Source organism: Lithobates pipiens, unplaced genomic scaffold, assembly GCF_037356315.1.
Source record: "Lithobates pipiens isolate NorthernLeopardFrog02 unplaced genomic scaffold, aLitPip1_a1.2 Scaffold_10, whole genome shotgun sequence".
Taxonomy (NCBI): Eukaryota; Metazoa; Chordata; class Amphibia; order Anura; family Ranidae; genus Lithobates; species Lithobates pipiens.
The window spans coordinates 191,309,683-191,330,096 of record NW_027507686.1 but is presented as its reverse complement, the minus strand read 5'-3'; the positions used below and the strand labels follow the sequence as shown (position 1 = coordinate 191,330,096).

The 20,414-nt window shown below is 42.3% G+C and overlaps 1 protein-coding gene across 3 annotated transcripts in view; it reads left to right on the top strand.

Annotated features, from left to right (window-relative positions):
• Positions 1-19,266, top strand: part of KCNQ1 (potassium voltage-gated channel subfamily Q member 1) — a 202,200-nt gene extending 182,934 nt beyond the window's left edge. For all 3 annotated transcript variants that reach the window (XM_077460779.1, XM_077460780.1, XM_077460778.1), the window contains 2 exons: positions 584-645; positions 10,510-19,266. In XM_077460779.1, the coding sequence (XP_077316905.1) occupies positions 584-645; positions 10,510-10,710 (263 nt within the window). In that variant the 3' untranslated portion in view covers positions 10,711-19,266. The remainder of the gene's footprint in view (positions 1-583; positions 646-10,509) is intronic.
• The last annotated feature ends 1,148 nt before the right edge of the window (positions 19,267-20,414 follow it).

The window sequence follows — 20,414 nt, the reverse complement described above, 5'->3', positions numbered from 1 at the left end:
GTTTTTAAGCCACTATAATCTCTTCATCGCATCGCCTCTGTTATATAACAATATGTGTCCCAGTGTCTGATTGATATGAAAGATGCCGATTTCTACCTTCTACCAGAGCGTCCCTCCGGCGCTCACATGACTCCTGACTAAAAAAAAGTTGTAGAACAAGAGTTATCTCCAATGGGACTTTAATACAGCAACACAGTTTTTATCATAAAATCTCCTATTAATTGCACAAATTGTAAGAAGCTTCATAAGGGCCCATCCTCACCTTTCCTTAGGTTATCACAGAAATATTACATTTGCTCTGGTCCATAACTGGGTATACAGGTATAAGAGCTGAGGTAGTCAAATTATTATACCCTTCCTTGGACAATGTCATGTGACATCCTCGTTACAGTTTGTACCTTTTTAAGTAAATTCCAGAATGTAATCTGAGGTGAACTACAAATTGGTTTTATATACATTTAATGTACCGTAATAGATTTTCACAGTTTAATATGAAAGTGGATCTTTTAAAATCAATTTTTGGAAAACACTTGTAATTAAAGCTGTTCTTTTACTTAAATATGTTTATCTGTTTTCTTTCCAGATAAAGTGAAAGATCGTGGTAATAATACTATTGGATCAAGATTAAACCGTGTAGAAGATAAGGTAAAAAAAAAATTTCAAGGCTGTATGGCAGTGTAATTTGTATTACTATAATAATTCTTGCTCTTTAGTAATAGGCCATTGTTGCTGTTATTGTCTCGGTCCTTAAAGTGATTGTAAAGCTAACCTTTTATTTTTTTATTAAAATGGTATACTTACCTGCTCCCTTGATGTCCCTCGCTGGTGCGCCTGCCTCCTCTTCTCTGAGTGGCACCATAGCAAGCTGCTCGCTATGGAAGCACTCGTGAGGGTGCGCTCCTGAGCTGTGTGTGTCCATCTACACACACTGTGTGGTCTGGTCCCGCCCCATAATCTCTCCTCACTGGATTTTACTGACAAATCCAGTAAAGTCTGTGAATGCAGGAAGAGAACAGGGCAGGGCTGCCGGCAGGGACAGTGCTGGATCGAGAGTGGTGCCAGGTAAGTGTTTGGGTGTTTAAAAACACTGGGGGTTATTTACAAAAACTGGAGCATGCAAAATCGGGTGCAGCTCTGCAAAGAAACCAATCGGCTTCCAGATTTTATTACTAAAGCTTATTTAAACAAGCTGAACTTAGAAGCTGATTGGCTACCATGCACAGCTGCACCTGATATTGCACTCTGCAGTTTTAGTAAATCAACCCCCACTGCTTTTAGGGGTATCTGGTGTGGTTTTTTTTTTCCTTCCTCTAAATTCTCCTCTCTGCACACGCACAGTTATATCTGGAAAGTATTCACAGCACTTCACTTTTTCCACATTTTGTTCCATCATTATTCCAAAATGGATTCTATTCATTATTAATTTTCTCAAAATATTACAACCAATACTCCATATAGACAACGTGAAAGAGGTTTGTTTAAAATCCTTGCAAATTTATTAAAAAATGAAAAAAAATCAATGTACATAAGTATTTACAGCCTTTGCCATGACACCTAAAATTTATCTCAGGTTTATCCTGTTTTCACTGATCATCCTTGAGATGTTTCTACAACTTGATTGGAGTCCATCTGTGGTAAATTCAGTTGATTGGACATGATTTGGAAAAACACACACCTGTCTGTATAAGGTCCCACATTTAACAGTGCATGTCAGAGCAAAAACCAAGCCATCAAGTCCAAGGAATTGTCTGTAGACCTCCGAGACAGGATGGTATCGAGGTACAGATCTGGGGAAGGGTACCAAAAAATTTCTGTAGTATTGCAAGTCCCAATGAGCACAGTGGTCTCTGTCATCTGTAAACGGGGGGGAAGTTTTGGAACCAATAGGACTCTTCCTAGAGTGGGCTGCCTGGCCAAACTGAGCAATCGGGGGAGAAGGGTCTTAATCAGAGGGAGGTGACCAAGAACCCAATGGTCACTGACAGAGCTCCACCGTTTCTCTGTGGAGAGAGGAGAACCTTCCACAAGAACCATCTCTGCAGCAATCCACCAATCAGGCTTGTATGGTAGAGTGGCCAGATGGCAGCCACTCCTCAGTAAAAAGCACATGACAGCACCTCTGGAGTTTGCCAAAAGGCCACCTGAAAGACTCTCAGACCATGAAACAAAATTCTCTGCTCTGATGAAACTCCTTGGCCTGAATTGCAAGCATCATGTCTGGAGGAAACCAGGCACCGCTCATCACATGGCCAATACCATCCTTACAGTGAAGCATGGTGATGGCAGCATCATACTGTGGGGATGTTTTTCAGTGGTAGGATCTGAGAGACTAGTCTGGATCGAGGTAAAGATGAATGCCGTAATGTATAGAGACATCCTTGATAAAAACCTGCTCCAGAGCGCTCTGGACCTCAGATTGGGGTGAAGGTTCATTTTCCAACAGGACAAAGACCCTAAGCACACAGCCAAGATAACAAAGGAGTGGCTTTGGGACAACTGTTGAGTGGCCCTGCCAGAGCCCAGACTTAAACCCGATTGAACATTTCTAGAGAGAGCTGAAAATGGCTGTGCATCAATCCCCCCAATTTACCTGATGGAGCTTGAGGGGAGCTGCAAAGAAGAATGGAAAAAATTGCTTGAAAATAAGTGTGCCAAGCTTGTAGCATCCTACTAAAAAAGACTTGAGGCTGTAATTGGTGCCAAAGGTGCTTCAACAAAGTATTGAGTAAAGGCTGTGAATACTTTTTCATTTTTTTTTTTTTTAATAAAACAAACATCTTTCACATTGTCATTATGGGGTATTGTTTGTAGAATTTTGAGGAAAATAATGAATCCATTTTGGAATAAGGTTGTAACATAACAAAATGTGGAAAAAATGAAGTGCTGTGAATACTTTCCGGATGCACTGTAAGCGTTTAGAAGCAGAAAAAACACTGCCAGCGCATCCAGGAGCAGCAGCATTTGGGCAGAAAAAAATGCTCGACACGCAATAACTCCTTTACTATTAATGATAATAAATTCTTATTCTAGCCAATGAAATTAACGCCCAAACTCTTGATGTGCCTAAACGCATTTAGATGTGTTCACGCGTATCGAGCATTTTCCCACGCGTATCGAGGAAAGGCGTTAGAAAGCTGGGTAAACGCCCTTTGTGCATGAGGCAATATTGATCAGCGTAAATGGTGTGTTATATTCAGCAATGACTGATGCAACTTAACAATTTTACAGCATAAGTGAAAATTTTTGCTATATATTAAGCTGCCACAGAATTTTTTTCTTCTCCAACTGTATATTTATTGGTTTGCGCAAAAGTTGTCACATCTACAAACTAAGGTACATTTTCTGGAATTTCTCATTTCTTGAGGTGCTAAAATGGCAGGGCAGTACAAAACCCCCCCCCAAATGACCCCATTTTGGAAAGTAGACACCCTAAGGAAATTGATAAGAGGCATGTTGAGCCCATTGAATATTTCATTTTTTTGCCTCAAGCGATTGAATAATGACAAAAAATTTTTTTTTATTTTTTTACACAAAGTTGTCACTAAATGATATATTGCTCACACATGCCATGGTTATATGTGGAATTGTACCCCAAAATACATTCTGCTGCTTCTCCTGAGTACAGGGATACCACATGTGGTCGACTTTTTGGGAGTCTAGCCGCGTACGGTGCCCCCCGAAAACCAAGCACTGCCTTCAGGATTTCTAAAGGCGTACATTTGTAATTTCACTCCTTACTACCTATCACAGTTTTGAAGGCCATAAAATGCCAAGATGGCACAAAACACCCACAAATGACCCCATTTTAGAAAGTAGACACCCCAAGCTATTTGCTGAGAGGCATGTGGAGTCCATGGAATATTTTATATTTTGCCACAAGTTGCGGGAAAATTACAAACTTTATTTATTTTTCACAAAGTTGTCACTAAATGATATATTGCTCACACATGCTATGGGCATATGTGAAATTACACCCCAAAATAAATTCTGCTGCTTCTCCTGAGTACGGGGATACCACATGTGTGGGACTTTTTGGGAGCCTAGCCGCGTACGGGGCCCCGAAAACCAAGCACCGCCTTCAGGATTTCTAAGGGTATAAGTTTTTGATTTCACTCCTCACTACCTATCGCAGTTTTGAAGGCCATAAAATGCCAAACTGGCACAAACCCCCCCCCCCCCCCAAATGACCCCTTTTTGGAACGTAGACACCCCTAAATTTAGGGGTACACTAGTGAGACTCACAGGTAAAAAAGCACCTAGGCTGTCAGCGACTGTATCAAAACGCTATAAAAAAAACTGTTAGCGATCGCAGGGATCAGGCCTGACTCTGCGAACGCTGCAGTTATGTGTGTTGTGTTTTGTAAGTGACAGTGATCGATCGATACTGCACTTGGGTGGGCTGGGCTTGGCGGAGGGGCTAAACGCAGGTTCTAGCAGGTATCTGGGCTAATCCCGCTAACAATGCGTTTTGGGAAACCTAAACTGCTGGCGACGCTAATATAGATCTGATCAGATACTATATTACTAAGGGAGGTGTATGCTTTGTGCGTGGGTGTTAGCGGTACTGGCACTAACCTGACGCTGCCTGGGGCGACGCAGACCTTATCTGACCCTCAAACTTCTATCACCCACCGGGTGATCAGGGGGTTAAACCTTTATTAGGTAATAAATAGCGGGTGCCCTGAAACTATAAAAAAATAACTAACCAACGTCACCTGTAACAGTTATATGGTGATCACTTGTGAAAGGGTTAACTAGGGGGCAATCAGGGGGCTTTATGCGGTAGTATATGGGGGTCCCTGGCGCTATAAAAAGCTGTGGCGAACCTAAATACCTACCTGCCTAACTAGCGTCACCTGTGACACTAATACAGCGATCAGAAAAACGATTGCTTATTAGGCTGGGTTCACACTGGAGCGATGCGGGAACGCCGCGAATCCGCGGCGGGTTCCCGCATCGCATGCCTCCCGGCGGCAGTTCACACTGCCCTGTGCGAACTGCTGGGAGTGTCAGTGAAATGTTAATGACACCCCCAGATCAGTTCGCATATCGCAGTGCGATCTGCAAACTCGGACAGGAATCGGATCGCATGGTGTGAACACCCATGCAATCCGATTCTGCTGCGGACCAAAAAAAGGGTCCCGTGCGAGTTTGCGGCGGGTGCGATGCGAATTCAGCCATTCTATCTGTATGGCTGAACTCGCATCGCACAGAGATCGGATGTGATTTGCACTGCAGTGCGGTGCGAATCACATCCGTTCTCATAAACTGCAGCGATGTGAACCCAGCCTTAGTGACACTGGTGACGGGGGGTGATCACGGGGTTAAACCTTTATTGGGGGGGTTAGGGGGGTACCCTAGAGCTAAAGGGGGCTAACCCTAACTGCCCTAACCGTTATTGCAGTCACAAATGACACCAATGCAATAATAAAAAAATAAAAAAAATGCAATTGGTGTCACTGTGACTGGGGGTGCAGGGGTGATTGGGGGGTGATCGGGGGGTGAAGGGGGGGTGAAAGTGTGCCTGGCATGTTCTACTGTGTAGTGTAGTGTTGGTGCAACTCACCGATCCTCTCTCCTCGGTGCCGGAACGAAAAAGACCAACACGGAGGAGAGATTACATCACTTCCTCTGCCTGTGTTTACATTACAGGAGAGGAAGTGATGCAATGCTGCAATTCCATTCGTCAGGAGCGATCGCGAGGGGGTGGCCATGAATGAATGGCCGCCCCCTCATCCCGGATCGCTCCTGCACGGAATCCGACCACCGCTGGCCCTGGGGGGGGGTCGATCGGGCCCCTCACCCGCGGGAAGGCAGGGACGTACATGTACGCCCATATGCCTGCCCGTGCCATTCTGTCGACGTACATCGTCGTGCGGCGGTCGGCAAGTGGTTAACTTCTAGAATTTTTTTAATGGCCTTTACTAACGCTTTGCCTGCCTTAGCTTTTATTATTTTTTTTCAGTTTGAAATATATTTTGTAGCTTAAATTTGGGGGGGGGGTCTCACTTTTCCCATACTTTGTACCAAAAACACAACTTAATGTGGTATTGAACCCTCAGCATTTCTAATCCTAATAGAGAAGTGTGAGAACTGAAAAAATTAAACATACATACTCTCCATACATGGATCGAAATTTGCTGTTTCAGCAGGGACAGACTGAATTTCGATCTGTTTAGGCTGTTTACATTCATGAGAAGTCGATCTATCGATCAACCGCTCATAAACTGGCTTGAAAACTGTAGTTTGATCAGTGCTCCAGCCTTTTGCTGACTCCTCAGCTGTCAGAATACAATGACCAACCGAGGAGGATTCCCTTGTCTACTTTGAATGTGTGTATGTGGGAATCTGTTTTTCAAAACTGAACCATGCATGGCCAGCTTAAGACCGAGAACTGAACAATCACATGACTGCTGATCCCACAGTTCTTACTCAGCTCTGAGCATCGCTCTCTGCTCTGCCCCTCCAGCACTCACTGGAGCACCAGGCTGGCGAGGGGGTGGGGGCAGCTGGAGTGAACCGAAAGGTTGAGCCAGCTGCCAATCAGGCATCGGGGTGGATCCCAACAATTCTGATTGAGATACTTTGAGTCTTGAGTGGCTATGTGACTTTGGTTGATTCTGGGTCACAGAATAACACAAGCAAAAAAGCATTGTCCATCCTTCTTCTCTTTTAAAAGTAGAACTATAGGCAAAACAAGTTTTTATATAATTTGAGTAAAGCAATATCAGGTTATAACCCCGTCAGATTTTTTTTTTTCTTGCCATCTGTGTCCCATTTTGGAGATTTCTCTTAATTTCCTGTCCCATAGCCAAACAGGAAGTAAGAGGAAATCTCTGCAAGCTAAGGGAATACCTTAGGGACCAGCAGGTCTATTATTTTGGGGACAACCCAAAATTTGGGTCTTTTCACTTTTAATGATGATAGTAAACAGGACACATAGAGAGGGTGAGTCTCCTTAACGGGGGCACAGACGGCAAAAATCTGACGGGTTGTAATCCATCTCCACTCTGTCCAAAACAACAACAAAAAGTTTGCCTTTTAGTTATACTTTTTAACACATTGAGCACCACAAAACAAATACTTTCCCGCTTAATGATTTGTTAAAATTCTCTTTCATCCATCCTGAAAATTGAAACCTGGTGAGGTGGACATGGCACCAACTTAAACTAGAACATGCAGTATCACACAAGTGAGTACATCCTCACATTTTTGTAAATATTTTATTATATCTTTTCATATTACAATACTGAAGAAATTACACTTTGCTACAATGTAAAGTAGTGAGGGTACAGCTTTCTTTAACAGTGTAAATTTTCTGTGCCTTCAAAATAACTCAACACACAACCATTAATGTCTAAACTGCTGGCAACAAAAGTGAGTACACTCCTAAGTGAAAATTTCCAAATTGGGCCCAATTGGCTATTTTCCCTCCCCGGTGTCATGTGACTAGTTAGTGTTACAGATGTGAATGGGCAGCAGTTGTGTTGAATTTGGCGTTATCGCTTTCACTCTCTCATACTGGTCACTGGACTTCAACATGGCACCTCATGGCAAAGAACTCTGAGGATCAGAAAAAAGAATTGTTGCTCTACATAAAGATGGCCTAGGCCAGGTGTGTCCAACCAGTGGCCTGCGGAGCCCTCTGATGTGGCCCGCGACCTCCTGCTCTGGGATGGTGTGTTAGCAAGCCCAGATTGCAGGTTGCCTACCCGCCATGCTAGAGCATTAGTGTTGTGAATGAAGCCAGCAGTAGAGAAAGCAAACAGTTGCAGAGCCACATAAGCCAATGCTTACTGTATAGCATCGGCTCCTCTCATAGGTGGAGTGATACCAAATGCACTCTGCCTGTGACAGCAAGTTTATTACTAAAATCACAGTGTATATATGGACATATCTGTTCTGCAGTGGTTACTGGGCTGCTTTTACACTGATCCACAGGTGTAGCGCAGTGTACCTGTGACTCACCTGCACTGAGCCATAGATTTCTGGTTTTACCTCTGGGTTTGGTGCACTTTCAGAAAGTGCACAACACCTGCAGGATATGATAGAATTCTAAGGCAAAGTACAGCTAACCTGCAGAAAAGCCACAGGTAGGGGTAGACCGCAGACCATCAGTGCAAAAGTAGCCTTAGGCCCCTTTAACATGATCTGTCTGACCCAATCAGACCCTCCATTCACCTCTATGGAGCAGCAGATGTAAACAGACTTGTGTCCGTTTACCCCTGCCTCCTTCCAATGTGATCTGCTGAAAAAAATGAAAAGTGAATGTGTCCCCTTCCATTTGATCTGATGAGAGGGCCCATAGTGTAGAATGGGCTGTGTCTGTCTGCTTTGCATATGCAGAACTGTCATCTGCTCATTGTGGCCCGCGACTGGTTTCTAAGTCACTTAAGTGGCCCTCACTCTTCAAAAGGTTGGGCACCCCTGGCCTAGGCTATAAGAAGATTGCAAACATTTTGAAACTAAGCTGCAGCACGGCGGCCAAGACCATACAGAGGTTTAACAGGACAGGTTCCACTCAGAACAGGCCTCGCCATAGTCGACCAAAGAAGTTGAGTGCACATGCTCAACGTCATATCCAGATCCTGTCTTTGGGAAATAGATGTATGAGTGCTACCAGCATTGCTGCACAGTTTGAAGGGGTGGGGGGGTCAGCCTGTCGGTGCTCAGACCATATGATGCATATTGCATTAAATTGGTCTTCATGGCTTTCATCCCAGAAGGAAGCCTCTTCTAAAGATGAGCAAGAGAGCCCACAAACAGTTTGCTGAAAACAAACCGACTAAGGACATGGATTACTGGAACCATGTCCTGTGGTCTGATGAGGCCAATATAAACGTATTTGGTTCAGATGGTGGCAATCAGGTGAGGAGTACAAAGGCAAGTGTGTCTTGCCTACAGTCAAGCATGGTGTCGGGAGTGTCATGGTCTGGGGCTGCATGAGTGCTGCTGACACTGGAGAGCTACAGTTCATTGAGAGAACCAAGAATGCCAACATGTACTGTGACATATTGAAGCAGAGCATGATCCCCCTTCCTTCAGAGACTGGGCTGCAGGGCAGTATTCCAACATAATGACCCCAAACACACCTCCAAGACGACCTCTGCTTTGCTAAGGAAGCTGAAAGTGATGGACTGGCCAAGCTTGTCTCCAGACCTAAACCCTATGGAGCATCTGTGGGCTATCCTCAAATGGAAGGGTTGGGTAGTGCAAGGTCTCTAACCTCCACCAACTTTGTGATATTGTCATGGAGGAGTGGAAGAAAAGTCAGTGGCAACCTGTGAAGCTCTGGTGAACTCCGTTGCCAAGAGGGTTAAGGCAATGCTGGAATATAGTGGTGGCCATACAAAATATTGACACTTTGGGCCCAATTTGGACAGTTTCACTTAGGGGTGTACTCACTTTTGTTGCCAGAGATTTAGACATTAATGGCTGTGTGTTGTTATTTCGAGGGGACAGCAAATTTACACTGTTATGCAAGCTGTACACTCACTACTTCACTACATTAAAGCAAAGCAGCGCCTAGAGGCAATTCAGTTCGCATTGTGCGCTATACAAGTATTTCATTCATTCAAAGTGTCATTTCTTCAGTGTTGTCACATGAAACGATATAATAAAATATTTATCAAAATGTGAGGGATGTACTCACTTTTGTGAGATACTGTAGATGAGGATTAAAAAAATCTTAAATCAGCTGCTGAAAGTGCTTAAAACTGAGGGTTTAATATCGATTTAAAGAGGGATTCCACCAAAAAAAAAAATTTAAAGCCAGCAGCAATAAATACTACAGCTGCTGACTTTTAATGGACACTCACCTGTCCCGGGTTCCAGCGATGCCGAGGCCGATCGATCGCTTGGCTCTCGGCTGCTGTAGTCACCATTCTAGGTGAGGGAATCAGGAAGTGAAGCGAATCGGCTTCACTTCCCGGTTCCCTACTGCGCATGCGCGAGCCGCGCCGCGCAATAGGAAATCTCCGCGCTGTCACTGGGACCCGTGTGTGTCCCAGCAGACAGCGCGGCAGGGCAGGAAATGGCGTAGACTCCCACGGGAGTCTATGCCCGGAAGTGGGTGAAAATACCTGTCTTTGACAGGTATCTCCACCCCCCCTCCCCCCTGAAAGGTGTCAATTGTGACACCGGAGGGGGGGAGGGATCCGATCAGCGGAGGTTCCACTTTAGGGTGGAATCCCGCTTTAAGTGTCCTGATAAATGGGACAAATTGCAGCATTTGGTTTTATACTTTGCGTCAACACTAACACTTCTCAGATTGTAAAAGGAAAAGGGTTTTGTTTATTTTTCTTCTACAATATTTAAAAATAACTCCATGTCTATCCCCTAAAAACAATATAAGTATCACATTGTCATAATTTTGACATGGTTACTGCATCATCTCTGAAAGGAAAAAAAATGTTGTGATGTCTATGGAGCAGTAAGTAGGTGTGCTATCATTGTCCTTATACATTGCGAGATTCCAGTGTTGTTTTTTTTTTTTTTTTTTCTCTCCAGGTAACCCAGATGGACCTTAAACTGAATCTCATAACTGACATGCTTCACCATCTTGTTACCGGTCACCCGGGAGGTCAACCAATAAACCGAACCCCGCACAGAAGTAATTCCCTAAATAATGAAAACAACCTGTCAAGTAACACACTCCCCACCTATGAGCAGCTAACTGTGCCAAGACGAGCCCAGGACCATATTTCCTGATGAACAAGCAGATGTGCAGACTGACAATAGTTCCGATACAGACTGGTTTACTGCTGTACTCCATGCAGAAATTCATTATTTTAATAAATGCATTTTAAGTGGAAAGAAGAAGATTCAAATTAATCTAATTAGATTGACTCGCCAATATCTATAGTTTGTAATACTGTAAATGGTGTCCAGCTAGTTGTCTGCAAACTGGATAGGTTTTGTTGACGGTTTTCAATAGGAAGAGAGACATTTTGAGAATGTAGTAGATACAACTGTGTGTAAGAAGGCAGCAGAATACTTAACTTTATCTCACATTGATGATTATGACTGTAAAATATGTTATTAGGGGCCATATAGAATAGTGGCTTTGCTGGAAATGTATCTGTGTCAGAACGCAGCGAACACACTTTTTTTTTTTTTTTTTTTGTTTTTTTATGTAGCTGCAGAGTTATAGAGTGACTCCAACCATGGAATTGGTGGTGACAGTTCTCCATAGGGTTTGTACTGGTTCCTGGGACCTCGCTGGAGGAGGAGGTGACTCCATATCTTTGACAAATTCACTGCAGTCTGAGCACAGATATTTAATTGAGCTACCATTGTTGTTGGCCTAAAAATGATCTACAATTTACTAAGAAGAATATACCAGTGGGCAGGTAATACTCTCTCTCAATGGATTCTATAGCAATATGCAAAGAATATATCTGACTAGTGACTTGAGTATCTCAGCTTTTACACATTAGAGTCTTTAGTACCCCTATGGGAGGTCTCTCCTTTGAGGTATCAGACAGCAATACAGATCTGGTTGGGACAGAACCCTTCCCTGTATTATTAAAAATGGAGAAACCAATTATGGATGGATCTGCTCTTTAAAGAACCAGTAAACCCAACATAAGCCTTGTTTAAAAAGGTAAATGGTATTTACAAGGTCTTCTTGAAGGTTTTTAAATCTTTATAAAACTAGACATATCTGCCTCTGAATTCTGCAAAGCCTTCAATCAATTGGTCTGTGTTAAGTAATTTTGGGCTGAAAAAGACTGACCAGGGTCTGGCTATGACAGTGTACCCGAGAAGGGGGGCTGAGCAAGAAAAGCAATAAGTAAAGTGTCATTATAAGGTGCCAGTTTTTAACTCTAACTTACTACTAGAACTAAGATGCACATGAGTATGCTTCCCTAGCTTAGTGCAAGTTGATTTCTTCAGTAACTTGAACTTTGCATGAGAATTCTGTGGGTTCCATCAGTAAGGGTAAAGGTAAGAGCAGGGACCATACATGATGTTCAGCAGGCTTATTTTGGTCTCTTTTTCTTAATATGCTCAATTTATTTTCTCTTTTTTTTATAAATTAAATGGCGATTTAGGCTTACTTGCCCTTTTGCTTTTCAACCGCTATGACTGCTTTTGAGTAGGTTAGACATTTAGCAATAGCATTCTTCTTATAGATTGTATTCCTTTTTTTCCCTTTTATTTGTAGTATATATGTATCTGATGCAAAAGGTATTACATCTTCTGTGGATAGTATTTTTTATCTTTGTAATTTTCTGAACACCAGCACAGTCCTCCTAGGATGTTAATTGTGTGTCCCTTTTTGTATTAAAAAAAAAAAAAAATTATATCTGCACTAAATAGCTGCAAAAAACAATCAAAGGAACTGGAAAGTGTCAAATACTGTACTTGTAGGTCACCTATTCACAACTTCTCACCAGTTCTAATACTCTACTTTACCAATATAAGTAGCTCTTTTAAATTGGAACATTTAAATTTGCTCATTTAAATTGGAACATGTCTTTATTTTAAAATTCCGATAAAACACAGGTTTTGTCGGCCTAGTTTGAAGAGCTTCCTGGGACCCCCTAGGTGACTTATGGGCTCTCCTCCCACACACCACTACTGGCTGACCAGACCTCTTCACTGACCAGAAGTGACTACAGTAGGCAGAAGGGATTAAAACACAGATTCAGGTGCTATTGTCAAACTAGATTTCTCCAATCATCGGGGTTCCTGTGAACCTCCAGAAGGTAATATAATATACCTGTAGCCACTATTGTCTGCCTACAGTTGCAGTCTTTTTTTGCATTATGCATTTCATTTGCAGTGTGGGTGCACTGATGATGTGTGATGCAGCAGTACTCTTGGCCCTTGTACACACTGTCGGACATTCCGATGGAAAATGTTCGCTCAGGCCATGTTGTCGGATAATCCGACAGTGTGTGGGCTCCATCGGACTGTTTCCGTCAGAATATCCGACGGACCAAGTTTGATAGCTTGGCTATAAAACTTTGTCCGATCATGTGTAGAGAATTCCGATCGGACAAAGTGCCACGCATGCTCAGATCAAATTCCATTGTAACATACAAAGTGTTATGCGCATAGGTGTAAAGACAGCCTTAACCTGAATGAATGGTTACTTTTAAATGTTTGACTGTTTGGTGATTTTTAAGTGTAAATTAAAATACAAGGTCCCTCTACTTTGGCACTGCTCCCCGCAATAAATACATTACCAGTAACAAAAAAATTTTTTTAGATGCCTTAGACCAGTGGTTCTCAACTCTTATCCTCAGGTCCCAGTAACAGGCCAAGTTTGCAAAATAACTGAAATACATCACAGGTGATATCATTTGCTGCTCAGTGATTGCAGTATTCTAGTCTGCATCTCCCCAAGGTAATACATAAAACCTGGCCTTTTAGTCCTGAGGACACGAGTAGAGAACCAATGCCTTAGGCCTTCCAGCTTTAGAGCTAGGCCTTACTTTAAAGTGATACTAAAGTGTTTTTTTTTTTTTTTTATATATAACAAATGTTATACTTGCCTGCTCTGTGCAGGGATTTTGCACAGAGCAGCCTGGATCCCCCTCTTCTTGGGTCCCTCTTTGCTGATCCTTGCCTCTACCTCCTGTCGAGTGCCCCCACAGCTTACAAATTGCTATGGAGGTACCTGAGCCAAGCTGCAGCTCAGTGTGTCCATTCAGACAGGGAACTGTCGTTCAGTCCCACCCCCTCTCCTGATTGGCTAACTGACTTTGATTATCAACCACTAGAGCCAATGCTGTGTCTCAGCCAATCAGGAGGAGAGTCCCAGACAGATATTGCAGCTTACCAATCATCCAATGTGGTGGCTGCATTTGTTTTTTCCTTTAGGCTTTTTTTCCTCTGTTTCCCCTGGTGATCTGGCCAGTAACATGCTTCTTTTTTTTTTTTTTTTTTGTGTGCCTCCAGTCTGGAAGAAGGAGCAAGAGACTCCTTTCGAAAGCAGAATTCAGTCTGGGGGGGAGGGGAGTGTTGGCTGCACTAGCAGATTTAAATACAGTAATAAACCAAAGCCAAACTCCAGCTGATACTTTATAGGCAGTTACAGCAAACCACTTTTTCCTTTTGGGATAAAGGTTTTGGCTATATAAAAAGCTGATTATTGTAAGCACTGCTATCAGTGATAGTTTGTCTCATCCTTGTAACTGCTACAGTGGCAGAAGCGCTTGTTCTTTTGAAAAACAGACTTACTGGACAGAAAACCAGGTGACATTTAAAAGAAAGAAAGCCTAGAAAAGAACCCGAATGCAGCCATCACATCTAAGAAGCTGCAATGTATTGTTTGCTTTTGGGTTTAATACTGCTATAAAGGATGTTGGAGGTACAGAGCAGAATTTGGACTCTAAGCCGGATGTGCCTTTAACATGCTGGACTCTAGAAATATAGAAAGTCTGTGAATGTATCTGTAAAATTGGATGTCCTGGGCTCCAAAGTAGACGGTTGTTTATGAGCCTGTCTGCATACTAGTTCCAATGAGGTTCCACGTGACTGTTAAAAAAAAAAAAAAAAAAAAAAAAAAAAAACTGTGAGCTCAGCAACGGCAATCTACACATATACTGTGTGTTTCATACAGGTTTGCTTTATTTTTGCATAGATCAGTTAACAAAATGTGCTGTGACATCATAGCAATCGATCAGAATTCATCCTATGTTGATCTTAAATCTGTCTGGCTGCTATAAATGAATGTTCTGCACTGCCCTATTGGGTGAGGATGCAGGGGCGTCTTGTCATGATGAATAATGATGTCAAACAGGATTTGCAACAATCCAAAGACCCTTTAGTAGTATTATTTTCTATTATTTTCATGACCTGCAAATAGGATCACCATTTCATATAATGTTTTCTTCTAATATAGGGTTATATATTTAAGAGTCAGAGTTGAAGTGTCTATAGCCGTCACTACTGAACCTGCAAGTGCCTTTATCAATAGGTTTTCATTCACATAGCCAAGTTTCTTTGGTAATCAAATGACTGGGGAGGAAAAACTGAGCTGAATATTACACCTTACTAAGTACTGAAAACCAAAGGCTGAAGGATAACTAAAACCCAGGTGTAGCAAAGATGTAATACATTGCAGATTCACACTTCATAAATGTGGTGGCTGCATTAGTTTTCATTTTTCAAGATGAAAACATTTTCTGCAGTACAGAAAGGGCTAGTTTACACTTGCTTCAAAACATGGCTTCAGACAGGCTTTCTTAAAGCTCTCTGAACGCCAATCAAAGCCCCTATCACTAAATAATATGGTTAGCTTACAGTCCTTTTTACACCTTGCTTTTGCTTGGTGCTTCGATGAGGCTCTGGTGGAGCTTCGGTAAGTCTTTGGTGGGGCTTCAAGCGAGCTTTGCCATAGACTTCTATGAAGGCTTTGAAAACGCTTTGAAGCACTACTGAAGCTACATGGGGTATAATTTTTGAAGCAAAGCAAAAGCGGGTGTAAATAAGACTGTAAGCTAACCATTTTATTTAGTGACAGGTGCTTTGGCTGGCATTCAGAGAGCTTTAACGAAGCCTGTCCGAAGCCTTGTTTTGAAGCAAGTGTAAACTACCCGTCAATGTGTGTTGAAGTCGAAGCAAGTGTACATGAGCCCCAAATGATGTGGATCTTTCCAGAAATGCAGTGTCCTGGTCAATGAGGTTAACTGGAAACAACAAAAACATTGTTCTCTTTCTTTTGTAAACTACTAATCTACCTAACATGTAATGGAGATGAAGAGAGGTAGACATACCCTGTTTCCCCTAAAATAAGACCTAGCGTGATTGTCGGTGTTGGCTGCAATATAAGCCCTACCACCCAAATAAGTCCTAGTTAAAGTCCTTGTAGGTCTTCTTTTCAGGGTAGGGCTTATTTTTGAGGAAACAGAGTAGGGCTTATTTGGGTGGTAGGGCTTATATTGCAGCCAACACCGACAATCACGCTAGGTCTTATTTTAGGGGAAACAGGGTAGTTGAAGTCCAGCATAGGTGACAACGGCCATCTCTAGAGAGGAGGTAAGGTGTGTTTTAATCCTTGTCTGAAGTCACCTGAGCAATCCTACTAGGAAGGTGCCACTGTACTCAGTAATAGGTGGTCAAGGCATTCCCTGACCCACAGCCGCATGTATACACGCACTCCTTGCATATATGCAGCTGCGGCACAGGGAGCGCCTCAGCCGTTTGTTATTGGCCCAGTACAGTGACCGCTTCCTGGTGGGAACACTGGGGTAGGATTGTACTAGGATTCAAACACCTGAGCTCATCCCTAGCTGCCTCCATAGATGCAAAGGAGTGAGTGTAGACATCTGGGGACAGTAAAGCCGGGTACACACTGCGTTTTTTTTTTTTTTCGGGTTGCACAAAAAAAAACCTGACAGCTCCGGTTGGGAGCCACTGTACTAAACATGCGAGGTTGGTTCAGCGATCTCCGCTGAGCTGCTGTGTTCTGATGGGGGGGGGGCACCAGAACAATCCAATCAGTGCTGTCTGCCATTGGCTGAGAGCATTGATCGGGAGTCAGTTGGCTGCTGGTTTTCCAGCATGTACGTCTGATAGAAGCTTCTGTCAGACAGACCAACCTACACACAGGCAAACTGTCAGCCACTATTGTTTGTACCACCAAATGTCTCCCGACATTCTACCCATGTGTACGGGGCTTCAGGGTTATATGAAACATTACCAGATTCAAATAATAGGGGGAAAAGGCCTGAAAAGAGAGAACGAATGCAGATGCAATGTTTTATGTTTTTGGATTTAGATGAGCTTTAAATGCTCAAAATTAGAAATTGGAATTATTTTTAGCATAAATCACATTAAATCTGGGTACACACTTTTCACAAATCAACTGGTTCAGCAGGAAGTGGCCAGCTTTCAGGCAGTGTGTACAGCAGCCTGTCTGAAGGAAGGTGGTCTGATGACCGGCTTATGTTGTGGGGACATCCTGGAAAACCAGTGACCGATCTGCCCTTGCAGCCAACGATTGATCAGTGTATTATGGCAGGGTGGAAGGGTCTCTGTGTGTGAATACAATATCATAGCGGGGGAGATTGCTGCACCAACATAATTCGTGTTGGTACAGCGATCTGTCAGGTTTTTTTGTTCAACCTGCTTGGGAATCTGCTTTTGAATGAAAAAAAAAAGAAATCTTGTGATGTGCATCGGGCTTAAAGTGGATGTAAACCCGATTCATGAAATTTGAGCTGGGCACATATATCTGCTGTGTTTTCTGATCTCTTTTCAAAGCACTGTGTCCCATGGCTTTCTCCTGCTCTGTTCTTCTGTTATCAGCCTGATAACTTTTGACAAGCTCTCCGATACAGGAGATAGAAGTGTGTGTCGAGGGAGGGTTGCTATAAATTAACAGACCTCTAGACTATTCACAGGCAAACTCTGCATGTGTGGGGAGGGGGTGTGTGCCTTTCCTCCAATCAGCGGTTTCAGGCACTCAGTGTCTAGCAATAATCCACTCCTACAGAGGAATGAGGAAGTGAAAAATCGAACTGGACGTACACTTTCTAAACAGTATATAAAGCTGAAGACAGCAGCTATACATGTAAAACTTACGTAGGAGGATGTTTCATCTCTCTGTAGCATCTGAGGCTGTTCACTTCACTAGGTATATGTGAGGGTTTACATCCACTTTAAACCAAAGTAAATAATCAGAATGGAGCTTTCACCAATACTAAAATCTGGTTTGATTTTGGTGAAATGTGCACGTAATTAATGCTTTTTAAATTGCTATGTGAATGAACTTGTTTTGTTGGCAATGTACATTTGAAAAAACGTAATACTTGTGTGTGTCTTTTTTGTTTCTGGCAAAGTTGTTACTTTAAACCACTTAAGGCCGGGGCTGTAGAAGTGATTTTTATCTTCTGCTATAAGAGGTTCGATGTTTTGCTGGTAATCACCTGAATAGTCTGCAGCTACTTATGACTTTTTGAAGCTCAAGCCTGCTACTAAAGTTGTTAGTGATGTAATCACAAGGGGGATATTTATAAAGCCGTGAGCTGACATTTACCAAACTTTCACTGCAGGTGAATTTTCAGGTGTAGGTATTTGAATGACGGTTATTGATTCACCACCGGTTAAGTCACAATTAAGGCTCTTTCACACTGGCGGCCAAGGTGAGATAAAAAAAGAAGGCAATAGAGCTGTAATTTTAACAGCTCTTTTGCCGCCAACTGGAATTCGAACATTAAAGCCTAATATGGCTGTACGGCTGATGAGGCAATTTTAACTCTGGCTGCAGAATTTGATCGGCAGCACTGCCTGTCTCCTCCCATTGAGATCAATGGGGCTGCACCGCAAACACGAGCCAAATGCTTGGCTTGCAGTTGCAGCAGAGTCTCACAATGTAAAATTAAAAGTAAAAAACTAAATCGGGAGGTGGCAGTAGTGCCTCCTGAACACCACCAGCCAGCTGCCTGTAACTGCTATACCACCTTCTAAAAAGTGATCCACTGCAGATCACTTTGCAGAGGATGGTAAGCATTACTGCATGAAAGAGCCTTTACAGCATTATAAATAAGCCTCACAGGTGCAACAAATAAATGTGTTCCTTATGGAGCAGGCCACACATGTACCATTGTGTAGTGATTAATCATACATGAATGAAGCCTTGTGCGATCATTTGAGATTGATCCCGACTACATGCACCTGAATGCATATTTTTTTATTTTATCTGGGAAAACTGGAGATTAGACCTGAAATGGTGACCCTGGCTACAGAGGTTGGAGTCATTTTATAGGGCCATACTGAGTATTTGTGTAATGTTAAGTATTGTAATGTTTAAGTATTTCCCAATTTACAGTTTTAGACACTTAGAAGCTAGAGGGCTCACCATTTGTTTTTAATGTTGCCTGTTTCAGCTTATAAATTATTTTATTTAACACATAAAAAGTCCTGGGTTATGCACAATTGGGGTGGGTTGTTTAATAACACGATGCAAAGAGCGGTACAACAATTAGCATCCAATGACAGATCACCTTACTTTCTTATAGGAGTTGCCATTGACTGAATCTGTTATATTTTGATATATTTTGGTTATTGTACTCGCTGCTCCTGGCAATCACGTATCTTAAGCCCTCAAGTCAGTCACTAGGTAATTATTTAGTGTAAACCCTTTGTTAAATGTTCTGAGCTATAGCCGAGATGTTTCTGCAAATCATGGGCATTAAGTTGCAGTCTGTGAAATGAACCTGATTTTTTTTTTTTTCCGTTGTAAAATCACAATGTAATTCAGGTTGTTGATTATTCATGATTTTGCCAATAAAACACTGGTGCAAAACACTGAGTTTTATTCCTTTTGACCAATCTACAGTGGCTCTGTTTTATGGAAGCCGGTAAAAAAATACTTTTAATATATATGTACACACTATTTCAATGCAGGTATGGATACACTGTATGCTGTTGTGGACTTTCACAAACTGAAATGTTTTATGCTTAGCAATCTTTTAAAGCAAAGTGCATTCATCCACTGGTGCCAGATAGCATTTTACCGACCCCCTATTACAGTAAACCAATATCCAATTGGATGATGTGGTTTACTGCTCTTGGCACAATTTTAAAAAATCTGAATGCATTTTTGGTAAATTCCTTTTGCTTTAGTGAATGGTGAGTTTGTTCTTGCAAAGGCCACTGCTTGGGGAGATTTGCTCTCTCTATTTGTCTCATTTCCCACCATCACTGGGTGAAAGGGAAAGAAAAGCTCCAATTTTTGGTCATAACCAAAACAGAAATGGATAAATATTCTAGGGGAGAATTCTTATATCCTGGTGACAACCAGGGATTCCTTTACATTGGAGGGATTTCCTCTCAATTCCTGTTTTGGTTATGGGACAGGAAGTGAAAGGAAATTTCCCCAGTAGGACACAGATAGCAAAAATAGTCTACTCTAATATTCACAACAATCCTCCCATAAAATTGTGTAAAATTGTACTATATTTTGGGAACCGAATACCTATGCAATTATCCTTTAGCTGGCCAAAATGTTCTTCTACACTCACTCCTATAGCCTGTCTTGTACTGTGTGTAGCCTAATCCTGTCTCCCAAGAATTCCGCTCAACAATGCTCTATTGAGGAGAGGTTTATGAAAAAATGGACCTGGCCATTTCCTGCTTTAGTAAAGTCCCTGGTGTTTTTCTTTAAGGACCCCATGGAGAAGAGGTTAGAATTCCTTTTCAAGGCATTGTTTTCTATGGATATTACTGCTATGTAACCTGCCAGTGCGACTATGCCTATCTGTCAGACCACAGCTGTCTGGTTCAAAAATGAGGCTTGGGACTTAGTACATTCTAAGGGAACCATCCGTTCCCCATCATCTGGAGCTCTTCTCTGTAGCCTTGGGCTACTGTGTAGATAACAACAGATTTCTCTGCCAAATATCCAGACTGAGTCATCTTTTGATACATATGGATAATTTGGCTCAAATATTGGT